The following is a 22,210-nucleotide window of genomic DNA, read 5'->3' on the forward strand; positions in this document are numbered from 1 at the left end:
AGCTTATGTGCCTGCTATTTGAAGTAGAGCTAATATCACTTAAGCAAACTTGTTTCCCAACTAAAATGACTTTGGCTTTCTCAGAGGAAAATTTTATCAGTTAAGATATTAAGAATTCTTAAGATATATGTGGATGCTAGAGAAAAGCTTGCTTGGGCCCTTTGCATGATAACATACTCCAGATTTCCCACTGGCAGATTTTTAAGCAATCCTTCTGTAACAACTCCTGATTACATTTATAAAACTGGAAAATCAAGCTGCTTAATGTTAGTGACAGACACATCAACAACTACACAACACGTGACATTATTTCATAAGGATGTGGAGGATACAGCATGAGGAAATGACTTACTTGATCTTTGTAACTGTTTTTCTATTAAGTTTCCAAGCTTATTAGTGGATGCTTTGATTCTTATTCTGGGCCATGGGGAAAATGTTTAACACAATGTTTGCTGGGAAGTTTAAGATTTAGTACCAAATCATATTTATGTTTCCTTTGTCAAAAACATGGCCTAGAGTGATGTTTAAAATTGGGAATAAAAAAATATAAGCCTTCATCTGGGAAATCACCCACTGGTTTTCTTAAGTACAGAGGAGATAAAAATTTTGCTCAATTGCCTAACCATATCTCTCTGGTACAAGTGATGAATTTTTACTTAATGATATCTTTCTTGTTTGAGGGAATTTATACAGTAATTTCATATATGTCATTTCATTTTAAAAACACAGAAATGGCATAAAGTGAGATTTTCAAATGAACAGATAAAAGACTACTAAGGGGGACAATAGATTAAAGCGGAGTGTACAGTGATAGCCCTGATGGTGTGCTTTTCAAATGCAAACAGGAAATATGGAAACATGTTGTAACAGAAGGGTCCAGGTACCTTCCTTCAAAATAGGAAGTATTTACTTTACTTGAAAATACTAATCCTGGGTATAAATGTAATCCCACGAATGGTTCAAGGGGATGTCTCATAAAGTGTTAGGATGGTTGTCTACTTGTCAAATGTTCAAAATTAGAGAGCAAATATGTAACTTTGCCTTTGGCATTAGCTGTTATTACAGCTTTTCCTATTGGCTTAGCTTTCTTAAAGCACTTACAAAACAGCAATATATAATTATCTAGACATAACATTTCATATTAATACTATAGCAAATTTTTATATGTAGACCACTCATTTATTCAAAAGATCTCTTTCCTTGTTATTTCCCTGACCACTCTTCATTTCCCAAGTTCACCTTCAATTTGATATGATGTTAATAAATTATTGACTATCCAACTGCTAAACAATTGTTTCACTTTCAGTACTGACTCATGCAAACATACAGATGAATGAACAAAAGCCTTACCCATCAGCTACAAATATTTCATCAGCCCTCTAAGCCACTTTGGTTGTGTAGTCTTAGTCTAATATAAAAGGTAAATTCTTCTGGAGGTACTAACATGTCTGCTGCTGCTAAGTTCCTTCAGTCGTGTCCGACTTTATGCGACCCCAGAGACGGCAGCCCACCAGGATGCCCCGTCCCTGAGATTCTCCAGGCAAGAACCCTGGAGTGGGTTGCCATTTCTTTCTCCAATGCATGAAAGTGAAAAGGGATAGTGAAGTCGCTCAGTTGTGTCCGACTCTTAGCGACACCATGGACTGCAGCCTATCAGGGTCCTCCGTCCATGGGATTTTCCAGGCAAGAGTACTGGAGTGGGGTGCCATTGCCTTCTCCGACTAACATGTCTAGGCCCTTTTAAATACACATTTGAGATTGAGAAGAAGAAAAGAGATCCTTCAGTAAGATATATGTTTGAAGTTCTTATGCAACTATCCATTAAAAAAAAAAAATGCTGGGGAAGGGATGGAGGAAAAAATGTCCAAGAGCTTATCTATTTGCAAAAAGATTTCTTACACCAGTCAAAAAGTAACTCTCAAGCCTGTTTTGATGGTTGTTTCCTAATTCTGTCCTTGTTCTTAATCTTGCTTCTTTCAATACTCATAAATCTAATGAAGATAAGTCCTTTTTAACATATAGTTAATAGATCAAGTGACCACTGATGAGCTGAAGTCACACATGCTAGTGACCTGGGCTGGAACTTTTGTGTGTTTTAGCTGAGAGGAAACTCATGTCCCAGTTCTTTCACGTTTTACAGAGCCTGAAGGAGGTGTGGGTAGGGGGAGCAGGTCTTGCAATTTCTCATTGTGGGTCACATAGTCCCAGGTGAAATCCAGCTTTGATGTTCCAACTGGTTGTCTAGATCAGTGCATTTTTTGCAAAAAATGAAGTCTAATAGGACAAAATGAAGTTTGACAATACAGTTCATCCCTACAATACACTGACAATTACATGTCTATGCACCATTCACAAAATAAGATTTTGATTTTGACCATAGTTGACAGTGGTAGGTAGAATATTACAGAAGTTTGAGGGGGGAAAAGGGACAAAACAGAGGTTGAAGAGTAAACAAATAAGATAAATATTAACTGGTTCTTTTAAAAGATTGCTTTTTGTATGAATGCACAATACATTTGACATAATTTTATAAACTGGAACATGTGCATTCTAATAGCAAAGGATAGAGATCTAGTGATTGAGGTGAAATGATTAGCCAAGAGTAGTAGAAGTTCTGCTTTATAGTATTACAAACCCTTTTCTTACTTTACCTAAGGGAGCCTGACCTCTGCCCTAGGACTAGAGGTGTCTCTGAGTTTCAGAATGCTCCCTTCTCAGGAAGTATGTGTGTGTGTGTGAAGAATAGTCAGGAAGAATTATAATCATTTTACAGACATTGGAGCTAAAGCAAATCCTCTAGTCAGTGCTTTAAGGAAAGAAAAATTATTCTCTAACCTACTCTCTCCTTAGTAAAATGACATTTTTATTTTATTTATTTTTTTTTTTAGGGTGGGTAAGCTTTTTCTGTAAATGACATTAAAATGACATTTTTAATTTTAAGCTATTTTTCTTCAACTACTGGGATTAAATTGAGAAGGAACAAACAAATTTTGTCTAGTCAGGTTTTAAACTGACCCTGGTTTTTAAAACACTTAACTACATCAAAATATTCACAACACTTAAAAACCCAAATCTTTTTAAGGAGCTATTTAGATGTAAAATTATAAAATCTTAAAGATGGAAAGCATTTTAGGGATCCTGCAGACATGCTTTCGTGAGGTACAGGAGTTCCTTTTACAACACACCTGATAGGCACTGCATTGGAGAAGCACAGGCTGTGAACACAGATAAACCTGGATTCAGCCAAGGAGTCCACTACCCTACTGGCTCAGTGACTTTGGACTATTTTCTTAAGCTCTCTGAGCTTTGACTTCCTTATCAATTAAAAAAATGAGGATAATTTCCACCCAATAAGGTTGTTGTGAAATTTAAACTAAATACATATACTAAGGCCTGTAACACGTTTTATGTCTAATATATTAGTTCCTTTTCCATTCCTTCTCTGCAGTTTTTGAAGTTTTCTTAAACTGAAATTTACTGTCTTATGACTTCCGTTCATTAGACCTGTTTTTTTTTTCACCAGTGGAGACCTTTACTCTCTCATCCATACCAAAGTGGCTCAAATACCCAGCTCTCCTACCTCCTTTTAGTCTTTACCCCTCCCCCTGGTAAATATATAAACATATATCTCATAATACAGAGCTTCCAGACACATCACCATCTTTTTAGTTTTAGAAATAAACTGTAGTGCATCAAAGGCCTGAAAACAATACTCTTGTTGGGATCAAAGCTGCTAACTCAGTGGGCCTACCCGTTCCTTTGTTCCATTCACTCTTCTAATGTCTAAACAGCCTCTTTACTGATTTTGTGTTTTATCAATCCACCACACCATTTGGCTGTCTTAAGTTTAAACAAAAATATTGGATTTTTTTCCTGTGATCCATAAAGTGCACAAACTTCTTTTTAGTTTTGAAGATTGTACCATCATGTTTGTTTTCTTTTTAAAAACTAATTAGCATTCAAAGTGCTTCAAAATTCTCCTTTAGTCTAGATCCCAAAATAAGACTGTTTTGATTATTGCCAGAGAGATTTCAGTTTGTTATTAGTAAGAACATTTTTGATTGGAGATAAGAGACTGTACTGCCTGACGGCCAAGGGAAGTCATACAATCCTTTTCCCCAGAGATAAGAAAAATCAGCCAAGGAGCTTTGTACAGTCTCTTCTCTGGATAATAAAATTGTATCATTCTATTCCTAGAAATATTTATTCTGAGACTTGATGAGAAGCAGAGGGCCAGATAAAATCACATCTCAAGGTCCTGTTTATTCTTTTATTTGAAAAACAAATTTAAAAGACTGTTCAAAGCAAATTATTTGCAACAGACTGTAGAATGGCTGCCTGTGAAGCACTTTCTGATCGGAAAGGGAATTTGCTGCCACCTCCTGGGCCTTTAGAATAAAGCCGTGAAGATCAGCAGCACTTCAGGGCCTGTACCCTTCAGACAACATCAAGAGCGTTGGAGAGCAGGTGTTGTTTACAAGTCTGGCTGTCCCAGACTGAATGAACTGGAAACTATTTATGGGTTTTAAAGAATAAAGTTGACTTCAGTGTTTTGCGTGTTAGAAAACGGATATTAAAGTGTGGTTCGCAATCTATTAGCATTAGTATCATCCAGGGTATATGTTACAAAAACAAATTCCTGGGCCCCACCTAGGGGCTACTAAATCAGAATTTCCATGCGGCAAGGGGAATCTTAATTTTCCCCTTGGAACAAAAGTTGGAAACGGTATGTTAGGACTGTGAAGGCAATAGTTTGCAAACACTGAAAACTGTATATAAAGGAAATAGTAGTAATTGGTGAATTGAAATGTAACAGTAAAATGAAAAGTTCTACGAGATATATTTTGCTTTGCTCTCAATTTCAGTAATACCACCCGAAGTGAATTGTGACATTTTTATGGATATTTCATAATGTTGTAGAATTTAAAATATATTTAGCCCATATTGAGTTTCTATGAAGAATTATAATTGGCACCATCTGATAAGCATTAACAAGTAGTCCAGTGGGCTAGACAATCAGTAAACTCTGAATGTGATTAAAAAACAAACTTCCAGCTAAGGGTTGATATACTTTAAATTAGCATTTTATTTATATCAGTCCAGCCTACTCCATAGTGATTTTTTAGCTCTTGAGGATGGTTTTATGAATACTTCTTTATCGGTCTGAGATATGCTAGCACACAAACACACACACACACACATACACACACACACAAACCATGCAAGGAAGAGACCTTGTTATTTTTCACTTTTTAAGAAAAAAATGTAATAAAAGGGTACAAAGGGAAAACTAAACTAAGTCAATTTAACTGTATTTGAAACAAAAGATATTTTAGATTCAGATAAAGTTTTCAGAATCTCATCTTGTGATCTTTCTCTCTTCTACATCAGTCCCAACTTCTGGTTCTGACTCAGAAGAATTCTAAAGTAACAGAAAACCCTCAAAAATTCCCTGGGTTTTAAAGGCAGCTGGAATTTTAGGTTCCTCCCTATATCAGTCACTCAGCTTCTGAGAACTGTTTTTCATCCCTTGCCCTGTGAGCTGGGAGTCTGCTCTGTTTAGACAGAGGTTTCACTCTTTCCGGTTTTGGAAACTGATCATGCTTCTCAAGCAAGGGGATCAATTACTCTAAACAGGCCATGTTGCTGACCCTTTGTCCTGAGACAGGGTTGGGGAGGAGGGATAAGAACAGCTGTCTGCTGCACCTTCGGAGGCAGGCAGATTCTGTCAGAGCCTCAACTGCTGCAGGCCTGAACTGGGTGGCTTCAGGGATTGGGATGCCACTTTCTGTGTGGTAGACCTAACTGAGCTTCAGCTATCCTCCTAGATGGGCTCCCTCGCAGCTCAGCTGCTAAAGAATACACCTGCAATGCAGGAGACCTGGGTTCAATCCCTGGATTGGGAAGATCCCCTGGAGAAGCGAATGGTTACGCACTCCAGTATTCTAGCCTGGAGAATTCCATGTATAGTCCATGGGGTCGCAAAGAGTTGGACACGACTGAACAACTTTCACTTTCGCATCCTGCTAGAACCTTGCTCAGGATACCAGCTATCCTATTTTGAGAATATAGTTCATTTACAACCATTTCCCCATAAGAATTCTCTCTATATTGCCACATACACCACACTTGTTTTCTTTAACATTGGTACTTTGAACTGAACACAGTCCCTTTATAGTGGAGTCTCAAAGCTGAAATTGTTTCTTTTTTAAAGAATATATATATATTATACCAGTCTTTTTGAATCCTGGTCTCATCTTTGTACATGACTACAACATTTCTAGTATAATAGATGAAGACAAAGAGAAAAAGTTGACCAATAGGCTGACTACAGAGGAACATAGAAATATAAAGCTTAGGTAAAAAGAAAACAGTAAAGAAACAAAGATCTCCCAGTAAAAGACTCCTGCTGTTCCTGTTGCTAAGTCGCTTCAGTCGGGTCCGACTCTGTGCGACCCCATGGACTGTAGCCTACCAGGCTTCTCTGTCCATGGGATTCTCCAGGCAAGAACACTGGACTCCTGGGGATAGATTATCCTTCGTGTCCATATCAGATTCATGCAGACATGGCTTTTTCTATTTTTGTTCTTTTAGATTCCTTAAACTGGGATTCATATGAACAAGGAAAACAAATGTTTAATTATCGTGTGTGTTTTCCTTCTTGGAAGTTTTTGAAATAGTACCTATTGTTAATCAAGTGCCCTTTACAAGAATATTAGTAGCGAACATATGTTGAATGCTTTCTCTGTGCCAGGCCCTGTTTTATACACATCAGACATACTGGTTTGTCTCGTCTTCACACCTTGTGAGATACACCTATTATTCTCTCCATATCACAGCAGAGGGTACTGAGACACAGACACACTAAATCATTATCATTAGCTTAATGTCTCCCAACTAGCAATTCCTGGAATTCAGCAGCAGGCATTTTGGCTTACCACATGCTTACCTGCTACAATATGTCTCTGTATGCTTGGTGTTTATGTGTATGCCTCACCTAATCATAGGTGAATTTCACTTAAGAAATGCTTATCTTTTGCTTCCCCTAAGTCAAGTTAGGCCTTTTATATATTATTTTAAATATTTGTAGAAACAATTTTTCTGCATTATTATTACTAAAATTTGAGGAATTTCTCGTCACTATTCTTTTTTCCCTTAATTAACCTGGTATAAATGAGCATAGCTGGGCTTCCTTGGTGGCTCAGATGGTAATGAATCTGCCTGCAATGCAGATGATGTGGGTTCAATCCCTGGGTCAGGAAGATCCCCTGGAGAAGAGAGTGGCTACCCATTCCAATATTCTTGCCTAGAGAATTCCCTGGACAGAGGAGCCTGGTGGGCTACAGTCCATGGAGTCACAAAGACCTGGAACGTCTCAGCAAATAACACAGTAATATATGATGGCTAGAAGTGAGTATTTGAGGAATTTGGTCTAATGCATCAATGGTCATAGCAAACACCCTCTTCCAACAACACAAGAGAAGACTCTACACATGGACATTACCAGATGGTCAACACCGAAATCAGATTGATTATATTCTTTGCAGCCAAAGATGGAGAAGCTCTATTCAATAGTCAGCAAAAATAAGACCAGGAGCTGACTGTGGCCCAGATAATAAGCTCCTTATTGCCAAATTCAGGCTTAAATTGGAGAAAATGGGAGAAACCACTAGACAATTCAGGTATGACCTAAATCAAATCCCTTATGATTATACAGTGGAAGTGAGAAATAGATTTAAGGGACTAGATCTGATAGACAGAGTGCCTGATGAACTATGGGTGGAAGTTCATGACATTGTACAGGAGACAGGGATCAAGACCATCCCCAAGAAAAAGAAATGTAAAAAAAGCAAAGTGGCTATCTGCGGAGGCCTTACAAATAGCTATGAAAAGAAGAGAAGCAAAAAGCAAAAGAGAAAAGGAAAAATATACCCAGTTGACTGCAGAGTTCCAAAGAATAGCATGGAGAGATAACAAAGCCTTCCTCACTGATCAATGCAAAGAAATAGAGGAAAACAATAGAATGGGAAAGACTAGAGATCTCTTCAAGAAAATTGGAGATAACAAAGGAATATTTCATGCAAAGATGAGCTAAATAAAGGACAGAAATGGTATGGACCTAACAGAAGCAGAAGATATTAGGAAGAGGTGGCAAGAATACACAGAAGAACTAAACAAAAAAGGTCTTCATGACCCATATAATCACGATGGTGTGATCACTCACCTAGAGCCAGACATCCTGGAATGTGAAGTCAAGTGGGACTTAGAAAGCATCACTACAAACAAAGCTAGTGGATGTGATAGAATTCCAGGTGACCTATTTCAAATCCTAAATGATGATGCTGTGAAAGTGCTGCATTCAATATGTCAGCAAATTTGGAAAACTCAGCAGTAGCCACAGGACTGGAAACGGTCAGTTTTCATTCCAATCCTAAAGAAAGGCAATGCCAAAGAATGATCAAACTATTGCACAATTGTACTCATCTCACATCTAGTAAAGTAATGCTCAAAATTCTCCAAGCCAGGCTTCCGCAATACGTGAACCATGAACTTCCAGATGTTCAAGCTGGTTTTAGAAAAGGCAGAGGAACCAGAGATCAAATTGCCAACATCTGCTGGATCATGGAAAAAGCAAGAGAGTTCCAGAAAAACATCTATTTCTGCTTTATTGACTATGCCAAAGCCTTTGACTGTGTGGATCACAATAAACTGTGGAAAATACTGAAAGAGATGGGAATACCAGACCACCTGACCTGCCTCTTGAGAAACTTGTATGCAGGTCAGGAAGCAACAGTTAGAATTGGACATGGAATAGCAAACAGACTGGTTCCAAATAGGAAAAGGAGTATGTCAAGGCTATATATTGTCACCCTGCTTATTTAACTTCTATGCAGAATACATCATGAGAAACGCTGGGCTGGAAGAAGCACAAGCTGGAATCAAGATTTCCATGAGAAATATCAATAACCTCAGATATACAGATGACATCACTGTTATGGCAGAAAGCAAAGAAGGGCCTCTTGATGAAAGTGAAAGAGGAGAGTGAAAAAGTTGGCTTAAAGCTCAATATTTAGAAATCTAAGATCATGGCATCTGGTGCCATCACTTTATGCAAATAGATGGGGAAACAGTGGAAACAGTGCCAGACTTTATTTTTCTAGGCTCCAAAATCACTGCAGATGGTGATTGCAGCCATGAAATTAAAAGATGCTTACTCCTTGGAAGGAAAGTTATGACCAACCTAGATAGCATATTAAAAAGCAGGGACATTACTTTGTCAGCAAAGGTTCGTCTAGTCAAGGCTATGGTTTTTCCAGTAGTCATGTATGGATGTGAGAATTGGACTATAAAGAAAGCTGAGTGCTGAAGAATTGATGCTTTTGAACCATGGTGTTGGAGAAGACTCTTGAGAGTCCCTTGGACTGCAAGGAGATCCAACCAGTCCATCCCAAAGGAGATCAGTCCTGAGTGTCCATTGAAAGAACTGATGTTGAAGGTGAGACTCCAATGCTTTGGCTACCTGATGTGAAGAGCTGACTCATTTGAAAAGACCCTGATGCTGGGAAAGATTGAGGGGAGGAGGAGAAGGGGACAACAGAGGATGAGATGGTTGGATGGCATCACCAACTTAGTGGACATGAGTTTGAGTAAACTCCAGGAGTTGGTGATGGACAGGGAGGCCTGGCGTGCTGCAGTTCATGGGGTCACAAAGAGTTGGACACGATTGAGCAACTGAACTGAAATGAACCGATCAATGGTAACAAGCAAAATATTAAGCTTCCCCCAGTGTTTTTGAGTTATAAGCCAAAAGTCTGATGGAAATAAAAACCATAGTTCTCCCCTTGTACCTGTTCAAAAGTGTCTATCATTTGGGGCTACCAAAGCTTTTTCAACTTTTCTTTGATTTAGAAGGTTTTGAGTTATTCCTGAGATAGGTGTAGCTTATTGCCTCTGATGAGCAACTTCTTTTATATATATATAGTGACTTTGTCTTTTTGTGATCAAGGGCAGTAATGTAGCCATGTGATTTGATTAGAGAAGGGCTCTGGAGTCTGTTGGGTCTTGATCAGCCCCATCACTTGGACAATTTCCTTATCTTTACTGTATTTTCTCATCTGTAAAATAGCATGATAATGGTACTTTCTTCATATGCTAGGCATTTTGTGATGACTGTGAAAGCTAACATTTGTTAAGTATTTAGAATGGCACCTAGCATATAGTAAGCCCTCAAAATATCACTTTATTAATGGCTCTACAATTTTAAATTAAGGCAGTGAAACTTTCCACAATTTATGAGGGTTTTTGTTTTGTTTTGTTTTTATGATTAACTTAGAAGTTCACATCTTTTCTCCTTGAAATTTACACTAGTTCTTTAGGAGATGTTTTCAAAATGACAATTAGACATAGTTTAAAACAAAGACAAACAAACAAAAACCCAAAGCTAAAAAAACAAAGAACTACTAGAAAAATATATGGTATAAAACTGCCCTTTCTGGGAACTTTTTGACAGAAATAACCTTTTGAGAAAACTTCCACTGAGGATGTTGCAGCAAGAAAGGTTTGCTGCCTCATCCATACCCAGGGTGAATGCGTGCGAGTTCAGCCAAAAGAGACTTCATGGAACTCCAAGATTCCAGTGACGACTACATTTTTAGATATATTTGAAACACTGAAAACTTGTGACTCTGTCAGCATTATTCTGTTTAGAATTATCCTTGTTGAAATATCTCTAGTTCTTATTGGTTTAGTAGCAAGCCAAGCTGGGTGCTGATTCATCATGATAAGAAAGTTCCCTGAATTACTTTTAGTGGGAAAGGCATGAAGGGTAGCACTTCCTTTTATGTAGAGCCTTAGATTTTTTTTTTTTTTTCAAATGCCATTCCTCACTATCCTCAGCCCATAAATATCACCTTTTCATCCTGAAAGAAAAGTGAAAGAATTTGGGGAATTCAAAAATACAAAATCACTGTCAAATCTATTTCCACTTATAAAACAGAGGCTTCTTTTTAGACTGTTTTTCACTTTCAACATGTTATTATAGCATCTGATTTTATAAGCAATCTTATGAAAGTAATGGGGTACTTTCTAATGTCACTCAACATATGCATCCATTAAGCATACACAGAGTAGGCTGTTGGTGGATAGTTTGGTGAAGATACTATTAACAGGTCTCAGAGAGTGGGATTCCGGGGTCTAATGAGACTATGGAAACCATGTCGTACTGAAGGGAGAGCCTGGGCTTGGATGTCAGCGAAGTATGTAGTTCCAACCCTAGCCCACTACTTGTAAGCTTAATGATTGCCAGACACGTTGGTTAGCCTCTCTGAGCTTCAGATACCTCACCTATGAAATGGAAGTAATAGTCCCTTCACTTTCAGGGTAATTCTGAGGAGTAAATTAAATCACAGTGTCATTGGTTAAGGGTGTAGGTCGACATGAAATCCAGGGTCCGCTAGTTAATACTGTGTGGTCTTGGGCAAGATATTCAGCCTGTTGTGCCTCAGAATCCCATCTATAAACTGAGGATTATGGTGATACCTATTTCACAAGGACTGCTGATTATAAAAGATAATCTGTAGTGGTTACCAGAGGGGTGGAGGTGTGGGCGGGCAAAATGGGTGAAGGTGGTTAAAGGCACAAACTACCAGTTATGAAATAAATAAGTCCTGGGGATATTGTGTAGCATGGTGACTGCAATTAACAATGAAAAAAAAGTGGAAAAGTTAGTTGCTGTCATGTCTGACTCATTGTGACCAAATGGACTGTAGCCTGCCAGGCTCTCTGTCCATAGAATTCTCCAGGCAAGAATGTGGGAGTGGGTGAGCATTCCCTTCTCCAGGGTGTCTTCCCAACCCAGGGATTGAACCTGGATCTGCCACATTGCAGGCATATTCTTTACCATCTGAGCCACCAGGGAAGCCCATAGTTAAGAATACTGTATTGTATATTTGAAAGTTGCTAAGAGAGTAGATTTTAAAAGTTCTTATCATAAGAAAAAGAAATTTGTAACTATGTGTGATAAAGGATGTTATAGCTGGGCTTAACTGTGATGATCAATTCGCAATATATACTAATATCAAATTATTATATTGTACACCTGAAACTAATATTAATAAAATGTTATATGTCAATTATATCTCCATTTTTTTAAAAAAGAGAGAATCTATGAAGGTACTTGGCACAATTCAGGGCCCAAAGTTTGTGCTCAGTTAATGTTAGGTATTATAATTTACATAAGATATTTAACACCATTTCTGGGTTTTAGTAGAAACTTAATACATCATCCCCTCACCCTATCTTTTCCTGAGATCTTATGAGATTGTGTGAATGACTGTTAAAGCTTACATCCCCACCCATGTCATCTGTACTTGCACTGTAATCTAAACTCAGGGTCTTTGTATGGTCTCGAGAACAGATCATTCCACTAACTAAAGATATCAAAGACTCTGACTTCTAAAATGTCTCCTGAAGAACAATTTAAAATACTTACTGTTTTTTTGATATTTACTTCCAAGAAGAAAATTTTTCTTAATTTATTCCTCAAATGTGCATTTCTTTTCAACTTAGAGCTAATTGTGATCTGTGTTTATATTCCATGAACAACTAATAATAGTTATCAGGAAGCTCAAGAAGTAGGGGCTATGAAGGCAGGATTCCTCCATGGTATATTGGAATGTTATTATTTTAAATATTATTATTACCATTACCAGGTAGAGGAAGAAGGGGCTTCCCTGGTAGCTTAGACTGTAAAGAATCCACCTGGAATGTGGAAAACCTGAGTTCAATCTCTGGGTTGGGAAGATCCCCTGGAGGAGGGCATGGCAACCCACTCCAGTATTCTTGCCTGAGGAACCCCTATGGACAGAGGAGCCTGGTGGGCTACAGTCCACGGGGTTGCAAAGAGCTGGACACAGTTGAGCGACTGAGCACAGCACAGAGGAAGAAGTGTTGGCTGGAAAGTAGGTCTTTGTGATTACTTTTATTAGGGGCCCTGAATGTATTTCATAAGTCATGAAGCACACATGATTTAGATAAACAAAAGAATGAGGTATAAACAGAGGTAAACATGAGGAACTTTACATTTAGAACCAAAAAAGGAAAACTTATGAAATTCTGTATATCAATAACAACTATTTAAACTATAGGATCGTGTAGAAGTCTAACTTTTTATGCTTAAGAAATACTTTATTAGCTGGCATAGCTCTGATAAAATCAGGAATCTGAGAAATATCTGACAGGATTTGATATTTATAAATTAAATTTCTCTTCATTCAGTTGTTTCTGAGTAGTAAGGTCTATGATTTCCAAGTGCCAAATGGTAATTCAGTATAAAAATATACATACCATGGAAACGTTCTTTTTTTTTTTTAATTTAAGAAACTGGCTGTACCTGATAACATCAAGGAAAAGATAATCTGATTTGGGGGCTTTTGGCTGTTATTGGCCCGATGTCCCACAGGATGGTCTGTAATTTTTTTCCTTTTTCTTTTCTAACTCAGACTAGCCTCTTTTAGCAATTTTGCCTTGTGTTTGGGTCCTGTGGGAATTTACGAGCTTGTTTTATGGCTTTTGGCCAATCCTGGTGGGAAATCTACAGAAGAATTCAATTCTGCTTTTTCCCAGAATACTTGTTGACAAACTCAGTGGCACCGAAGTGTTACATGAGTCTTTATGTCCCTCAGAGTCCAGTGATAAGGGCACTTGAGACCAGCAAGGGTCAGTGCTTCTGGGAATATGATGTTGGTTCTCAGAATTTACATATTTTTCTCATGAACTTTTAACAATTTTTATAACAAACTCAACAACTCTGATTGTAAGAGGGAATGAGAACACAGCCCACTGCTTCCCTCTGGAAGCATTTTAAGCATTTAGCTTTTTAGAAAACAATCACTTCTTTTTGATGACCATGACTTCAAATACCCTTCCTGCTTGGCCAGTGGTGACTCATAAAATAGCAATAGATTTCAGGAATTCACCCGGGTGCTTGCAGGTTCTTGAATTTATAACTGGATTGAATGATACACAGCAAGGGACTTTTGTTTGGAAGATTAAATCCAAACTCAGACACTAACAGCCGCGTGTCTTCTTGTGTTCTCAAGAGACTTCTGTGAAAGTGCTGCAGTCAGAGTGTATGATATGCCTGTCAGTGGAAAACGGCCTTCAAAGATTTTTCAAGCTAGTAACTAAACAAAGCAGTGGTCCTGCATAAGTTAGTCCATTCCCTTTAAACACAGATCATTCGCTCTTGATATCTCAGATGTGACTCTTGCTGCCAGGCTAGAATTCAGCTGGGTGGTAATATTCAGCAGCCCTATGAAACCCACGTTCTGAAAGGACTCAGCACTATCTAGAAGAGTTAAAGAACGCTGGCGTAGTCTCAAGAACTATTGTAACTCAGATCAATTTTCCTATAGTTCAGATGAGTTGCTTCTTGTGAAGATTAAATGAGATACATGTTATCATTAAAATCATACTAGAAATATTTTGAAGTACAAGGTTTTACATGCTTCAAAATGACAGCCCCAATGTGTCTTATAAAACATATTCCTAAAAATGTATGCTTTATACTATCAATGAATATGCAAAATGCAGAAACAGTGTGATTTTTTTTCTGTCAAAAAAGAATGTGTTTATTATTGAAATATTAGAAATAAAACTGTAACTGTTCTAAGATCAAAGTGGCAATGGTCAGATCCCCAACCTTAAGAGTTCTGTGATTCAATCTGCCCTCCTGTAGGACTGAGAGGAATATGTGTACTTAAATTTACAAAGCACCTTTCTTCTTAGAATATCTGGTCTTGTGTGCTGTACTCAGTACGGTACAACATTCCAGGAAGAAAGGTTTGAGACATTATTAAGGGGACACTGGTGGAAAGAAATTTGCATAAGGTCTTGTAGGAAGTCAGTGACTGTCGTTATATTTTATTTTATATTCCAGTGCCTGTAAACCATATAATGTATATAAGGCGCCTAACATAACACAAGCACTCAGTAAATGAACGTTGCCATTGTGTCGGTGATGAAAACTTGACTTCATAGGTGTTCTGCACAGAAAGTAAGCTAACAAAGGACAAGGATAAAGGCAAGATCCTAAAAACCAAACAAAAACTGCCTCCTCATACCCTCAAACCAGTCAACTAACCAACTGAAACATCTGCTACCAAAAACAGGCAACAACACCCAGAGTTCAAAGGGTGTCCAGTGGGAAGGAAACTGATGTCATGAGTCCTAAGTCTCCCACCTGCCACACTGACATCATTTCCAGAACTCCAACCTGAGAGGTGACACACCCAGCTTATTCTGCATCCAAGTTCCCAGGGGCTCCCTGGCTGGGGAAAAAAGACAAAGAAATCTCTTTTCCTCCCGGGAGTTGGCTTAGTCCTTCTCCCTTCCATGCCCTCATCTCTCAGGATCAAGTTAGACTCTGCTGTGGATACAATTCTGGAAGATTCCCTGCCTTTTCCATAATTTGGGACTGTATGGTTCCAGATGAGAGCTATGTTACCAGCTCCCAGTCGAAGTTGTGGATGCTTTGACTGCATACCCGCCATGCTTCTTAGAAGCTTTTTGGGAACCCCATGACAGTCCCAGCCATGTTAGTTGTGTCTTCAGTCATCAACTCCAAATAGTAGCTCTGCTCAGATGGCCACGTGTCCTACAGGAAACAGACCCCAAACACTCCTCATTCCTACATACCACAAACCACTGGACAACTGGGAATACTTGTGGGTCATTACCATTCTAGGATACTTTTGAACCAGAGGACTCAAATTGACTACCTTGTGTTCCACTGTCTTCTCCCTAATTCGTGCCGTTCTTTAAATGCTGTGTTAAGAATGCAAAGTTATAAAAATGATCTCCTTTCCTGCTTCACTTTAAGATGCCTTTTTTGGTTGTTCTATTAGAAAAGAATGCAAAATGCAAAGCATTCAACAGACTTCCTTTGCAGGGAACAAGTAACAAACAATAGTATTATATAATGGATAGACTGCTTTTTCCTTTATCCTGTATGAATCTTCCTAATTGATTTCCCAAAAAGGCAAAAAAAGAGACCAAGCTACATCCTGTGGTTCTGACCTCTAGGTAAATTGCCATCAAAGCCAATAGAAGATTTTCCAGAGAAAAAGAATAAGGCCCATTGTTCTGTAACTAACTTAATTCTCCTCTGTGTTATATCATAGAAATACCTATGGCTTGCAGTTTTGCAATGTACAGAGAAGTGGAAATGTTCACAAAAAAGAAACTCAGATATTTGGAGAGTGATATAAGTGAAATATCAGAAAAAATGACTTAGAACAGTTCATACAGGGATTTTTTTTAAAATACATTGAACAGATAAAGAAGATAGTAATACTTTAATAGGATAGTGAAAATATAGCAGATTGACAGTGACAGCAGAAAAAGAACAGGAATACAGATATTTTCAGAGGATTAACATGGTACCATGTACCCTCACACCAGGCAAGCTTTTATGAGAAGTCTCTAGACATATCTCTTCTATTGAGAAGATGGTTTTCCTTGGAGTTGTCAAAAATGCTTTGTGGTTCTCTACATTAATTCATGTTGAATAGTTTCCATGATTGGTCAGACTTGGACTTAAAATAGATATGAGAAAGGTCTTCAGGTTTACTGTCAGTAACATTATTGACTTCAGAGCCAGCTGGATGATGACATGGTGTGTGACCAATCCAAATTTACAAGGTAACCTTGCTTTAATCCTCCTGGTCCATCAAATATAAATAATAAAATGAAGGTGCAAGAATAGAATTGCAAGGAACAGTGGGAGAAGCAGTGGTCAGAAAGAAAAAATAAACAGAAGAAAAAAATCCGTGAGGTCACTCAGAAATGATGCTAATAACTGTGTGTTCTCACCCTACGGCCTCCACGTACATGGGGTTCCTTGTGCTTCACAGTCAGCCCCCAGAGTCAGTAACCCTTCAGTAACCCAGAGTCAGTAATCTCCCAATCACATGATTTCCAAAAGGAAAACAATGGTCACACATGTGCCTTTATCTGAAGCCTACTCACCTTTTTTTCGTTCCTCCTTTATAATGTATTCTACCGCTTGCCTCAGCTGAGGAAAACAAACTTATGCTTTCATGGGCAATTGGAGATGTACTCACTGAGTTTCTTAAGTAATTGGGGAGGGAGGATGGGAATCAACCTCTAAGAATAATTATCCCTCTTGCCCATCCAGTTCACTTTAAAGAAATCTTTGAAATAAGCTAATATATATATAACATCTGGCAAGGAGCCTGGTAGATAACAAGTACTCTGTAATTATTAATCCCCTCTTTCTTATCCACCTTACTAAACTATGTACATTCCAACAATCCCCAAGTTCTCTGTGACATCAAACAGGTGGCTGAGGTTGACAGACCAGAGCTGATCCCTGTCCTCAATAAATTTCTTATCCCTTAATACTAGTAATAGAGATAAAGCACTACTTAGAAAGGAAACGTCAGTCAATACATGTTATATTTTCACTACAATCGAACCTTTTCACTGGAGGAACACAGCTGTTCTGTCACATAAAGACTGTGTCCTAATGTTGATAACACTGATCACTGTCTTGTGGCTAAATGCATAAACCCTAAGTATCCTGCTTACTTAATACAATGGCCCATGTTTATTTGGGGGTGCTCCCAGATTTTTTTTAAGTGTGCAACGAAGATAAATATGTTTTAAGTCAATCTGAGTTAGATTTCTGACTCATTAAAAATATTCTGCTTGGACCCAGATTGGGAGGTGACATCTGAAATTAAGTAAGTTGAGGACTTGCTAGGCATTCTCTGGGACTCAAGTTAACACCGCAAACAATTCGTTTCAAGCAAAGTGGACACTCAGCTTCGACTAAAAGATTACTCTTCCACCACAGATGGTTTCCACACCTGAACTGTGACACCGCTCTTCTTTGCTGAGAACTTTGGCCTTGGTGCCACAAAGTAAGATGTTGAGGCTGATTCCTGCTTTGGAGAGGTGGGGATGGCCACGGGCACTGGGGAAGCGCTGACTGGTGAGGTGACCTCAGCAAAGAAGGAGGGCGGAGAGGTATAGGCTGGCACAGAGTACACAGAGGAGGCCTGAACATTAGTGGGCGAGCCAGCGTTCACTGGCCGAGGAGGAAGAGCTTGCTTCGCAGCTGGCACTGAACTGGCCTTGACCGATGGCTTTGCAGGGAGGCCGTCCTTCGCATCCGGAGGTTGGAAAGTAAACAAGGACGCATTAAGCTGATAGGGTTGGTGCTTCATGACATCCAAAGCATTGAGGGGTTTCTTGCCCTTTTTCTTGCCTGTCTTGGAGGCCTGTAGGCCTGATGGCTGAGACTTGACAGCAGCCGGTGGGTAGGAGGGGGAGTGGATAGGATTGTAGGCCACAGGCGGAGGCGCTCGGACATTGGAGGAGTACTTCCAACCGGCCGGGAGAGACGGGGTGGGAGAATGAGCCCGGGCAGCGTGGGCCTGCACGGTGTCCGAATCTACCACGTACTTCTCCATCCTTGACTGCCTCTTAGCAAAGAGCTGGGCTCCTTTCCCACTCATTCCTGGAAGCTCATTGGATGGTCCCACCGCACCAGCATGAGCAGTGTTCACTGTCGGTGTGGGAGCTGCTGGCTTGGGAGTATAGTTCCGGCTGGCTACCGCTGCCTGTGGGCCTTTGAAAGGACCAGCCAGGTTGAGAGCACTTGCAGGCCGGGCGGGAGCATAAGAAGGCTGCGCGATTTTGATGGAGGAGACCACGGTGCCATGTGACGGGTTGGATGTGGGGAAGGCAGGAGGTTGCGCTGGAGCCACTCCTGGCGACCAGACTGGAGAAACCGGAGTGACTGGTTGGGAGGATGAGGACTTGACAGCAGGCTTTGGAGCGACAGGAGGCGGGGTCTTCTGTTTTGCAGAGGAGCCTTGCATGAAGTTACAAGCCTCTGCTCCTAAACTGAGGTAGTCTTCTTCAGGTCCGGAATCTGCTCCCGCTCCAGGGCCCTTTTTGCCCTCAGAATTTTGAAGAAGTGACAAGAGTTCAGGATTGGGGCTGACTTTGGGCTCTTTAAAAGTGAACATGGGTTTTGTCGTGCTTCTCCTTTTGGCCTCTTGCAATATCCCCGTTCTTTTTGCTGGCACCGCAATCCTTTCATCCCTGGAAGCTATTCGTTCAGATGAATCGTAAAAGGCCGGCTGGGACCATGGGGCAGGCTGGGGCCACGGAGGGGGCGGTGCTGGGCCAGCTGTTGGACTCGACACTGCTCTGGAGAAGGTTTCAGGTGGGGGTGTGACTGCAGAGTAAGGTGGAGGCGCAGGAAAGTCAGCGATAGGACTTGTCACGTTTCGGCTTGGAGAGAAGGGGGTTGCCGGCTGGTTCCCAGACCCCGGGAAGGGCTTGGCTGTTCTATTCACAGGGATCATCCTCTGAGCTTCTGCTGTCTCAGACACCCCAGTGAAGCCATTCTGTTGGGGCACATGGCCAAGACCATGGCTCACCTCAATGTAGCTTTTGCTCACAGAGCTCTGCACTCTCACTGACTCCTCTTCCTTCCTTTGGTAAGACGTCACGGTTCTCAGGCCATCTGTCTGGGCAGCATCTGGTTCTCTGCTTGGCACTCCAACCGCTCTCTCCTCCTCTTTTTGGGCTGTGATCTGATCCATTCTCTCCCTCCTCTTGGCAAACATGAGGGCCCCCTTGCCTGTGGTGTCTGGCAACATCTCCATCTTGTCCCCTCTGCTCAGTTTCTTTTCAATGTCCACTAGACCAGAATCCCAGTCAAAGTTTGCAACTTGTGTGTTGTCCTCAGTGTCAGACAACAGCTCTTCATCCACCTCCGATTCGCTTGCACCCAGAAATGCTACTTCACATGGATCCTCTTTGTCACCCTCTTCCTCCTCCTCCTCTGCCTCTCGCTCAAGTTCCCCAGTCCCGTAGCTGACTAGTGTGTATTTCCTGGCCCTCCGACGACGCTTCTTAAACATCAACACCCCCTTGGAGTTGGGGTTGGGGGCATCTGTCAGAAGGAGGGCAATGCTTTTGCATTTAGATTTTGCTTCTTTCACCTGCTTTTCTGATAAGCTTTCACTCCTCCTGAGCCCTAGGGAAAATACAAAGATTACATTGAGTTGATAAGTTCAAGGAAGACTGCATAGCAACCCAGAAATCAACTCTCCTGGGGGAAAATAAATACAGAAAAAACATGTTTACAATTGGGTACTAAATTGTGATGCAGTCCAACTCATTTCTCTTTCTTCTTTCAAAATGTTTACTTCTATATTGATATATATGATGATATAGATATAACTTGCATATATATCACTTCATTTTTTTCTACAAATACATTTTTATATTGATTAGAATATGTCTCATAATTTGTTTCTGTATAGCTCCTTAAACTTTAACAATAAACACTGGAAAATAAATGTCAGTTAATTGGATGTAATTAAAATTACAATGGAAATAATTTAAGGACATAATATTTTCCAAAAACAACTTAGGACATACCTTGCATTTTCACATTTTAAAAATAAAATGTTGATATAAAACATTTCCAAGCATTTTAGAAAGGAAGGAGGGAGAAATAAGAAAATATTGTTTACTTAAATCTTTTCATGTAATGAGTTTAAATATTTAGGTTTTCTTTTTTCTTTTAGTTTCCCATTCCCCCAAAGTCTTTGCATTCACAGCTACTAAATCAAAATAAATTTTAAAATGTAATGAATAATAATTGAAGGTACTGAATCAATGACTAACAATAATTCAGAGTATAAAGTTATTGTGACTATATTTAAGAAACTTTAGCTACAAAGTGGTCTAGATAAAGTTGTTCATAAATGCATTGCTCTCTTGGAAATACTACTTTAGTTGCAGCAAGAATAAGTGTAAATCTTGGGGAAATTTTAAATTATATTACTAGTAACATTTACAGCTGTGGGTAGACAGAAATTAAGTCATGTAAAATGAGAACCTGACAGTTTTAGAATAACAAAAAATTATATTTTAATTTTTAAATTATTATTGTTATAAAAATAAATTTGTGGCAAGTTAACTTATAGCACTGTCAAAGATAAAAATAAGCATAATTCACAAATAATTTTTGAATTCCTCAAAAGAGTTAAATAAAAATTTCAGACATTAAAAAAATTTTTTTTTTTGATTGAAAATTACCTCTGTTTGTGACTGGGGAAAAAAATCACACTTAATGGTTAATTTTTTAAAAAATAAAATAGAATCAAAATAGTTTTATAACAAAATTACAGATATTCACTGGTAATCAAATTTTACTTAGAGAAATTTTACTTAGAGAAATTCACTGGTAATCAAATTTTACTTAAAGAAATCAAATTTTACTTAGAGTAAAAAGCATGGTCATTCCTAAATGTAATTCCTTTTTTGACTAGTGTTATACAACTTACTATTAAATTGACAGTCACAGTTGCACAGTTGTTGCTCACTTCACTGCCAACATGTAAAGTATGTGAGTGCTGCCTTAATACACTTGTTTAATATGCTATAAATGTGAAGATGCATACAGATGCTTAAAGTATAAGGAATGATTAACAGCACTTGTCAATTCAGCTACACATGGTTATGCTAAAAATATGCTTTAAAAGGAATAACAGTAGTTAGGAGAATTAATATACTACTTTGAATAACCAAGATCATTACTGTTGTGTATCACGCATACATTCAAGTGTCTTTGACAGTCAACCTTTACCTCCTCAAATGCCTAAATGAAATTCCAAATTTGTTTTTAAGAAGTTCATGAAAGAAAATTACAGAAATCATAAAACCCAACTGCCATTTCTATCTTCATTTGTCTTTCTGTGATCACTCTCCTGGGTAAAACAAAACACCATAAAAGGCCTTGATTTTAAAATATATCTTGAGTTGGGAGACATTTAAATGACTTCACATGGCCTTGGGGATTGACTTCTGTGTCTAGAAGGTAGATGAGATGCTTTGCAGTCTAGTGAAGACTTAACAAAACGGAGAGGATCATGTAACTGCTCAGTATTCCACATGTCCTTGTCCATCAAACTCACTTCTGCAAGCATCATCATGCTGCACAATGATTTTTTTTCAAAACGAGGATCTGCTTTTAATATCAGTGGTTGAGCCTGTATTTTAAATACACCTCTCCGCAGCAAACTCAACAGTTTTTGACATTTAAACTCAGCGTCCACATGACTGCAAAGACTCTCAAATGCTATTTTAACATAGAATATGA

General features: G+C 39.0%; 1 protein-coding gene across 1 annotated transcript in view; it reads right to left on the reverse strand.

Moving 5' to 3' along the window:
• Positions 1-22,210, reverse strand: part of SYNPO2 (synaptopodin 2) — a 44,664-nt gene that overhangs the window by 16,239 nt on the left and 6,215 nt on the right. The window contains exon 4 of the mRNA XM_010863345.1: positions 17,892-20,077. Within this exon, the coding sequence (XP_010861647.1) occupies positions 17,892-20,077 (2,186 nt within the window). The remainder of the gene's footprint in view (positions 1-17,891; positions 20,078-22,210) is intronic.

Source organism: Bison bison, unplaced genomic scaffold (assembly GCF_000754665.1).
Source record: "Bison bison bison isolate TAMUID 2011002044 unplaced genomic scaffold, Bison_UMD1.0 scf7180017858415, whole genome shotgun sequence".
Taxonomy (NCBI): domain Eukaryota; kingdom Metazoa; phylum Chordata; class Mammalia; order Artiodactyla; family Bovidae; genus Bison; species Bison bison.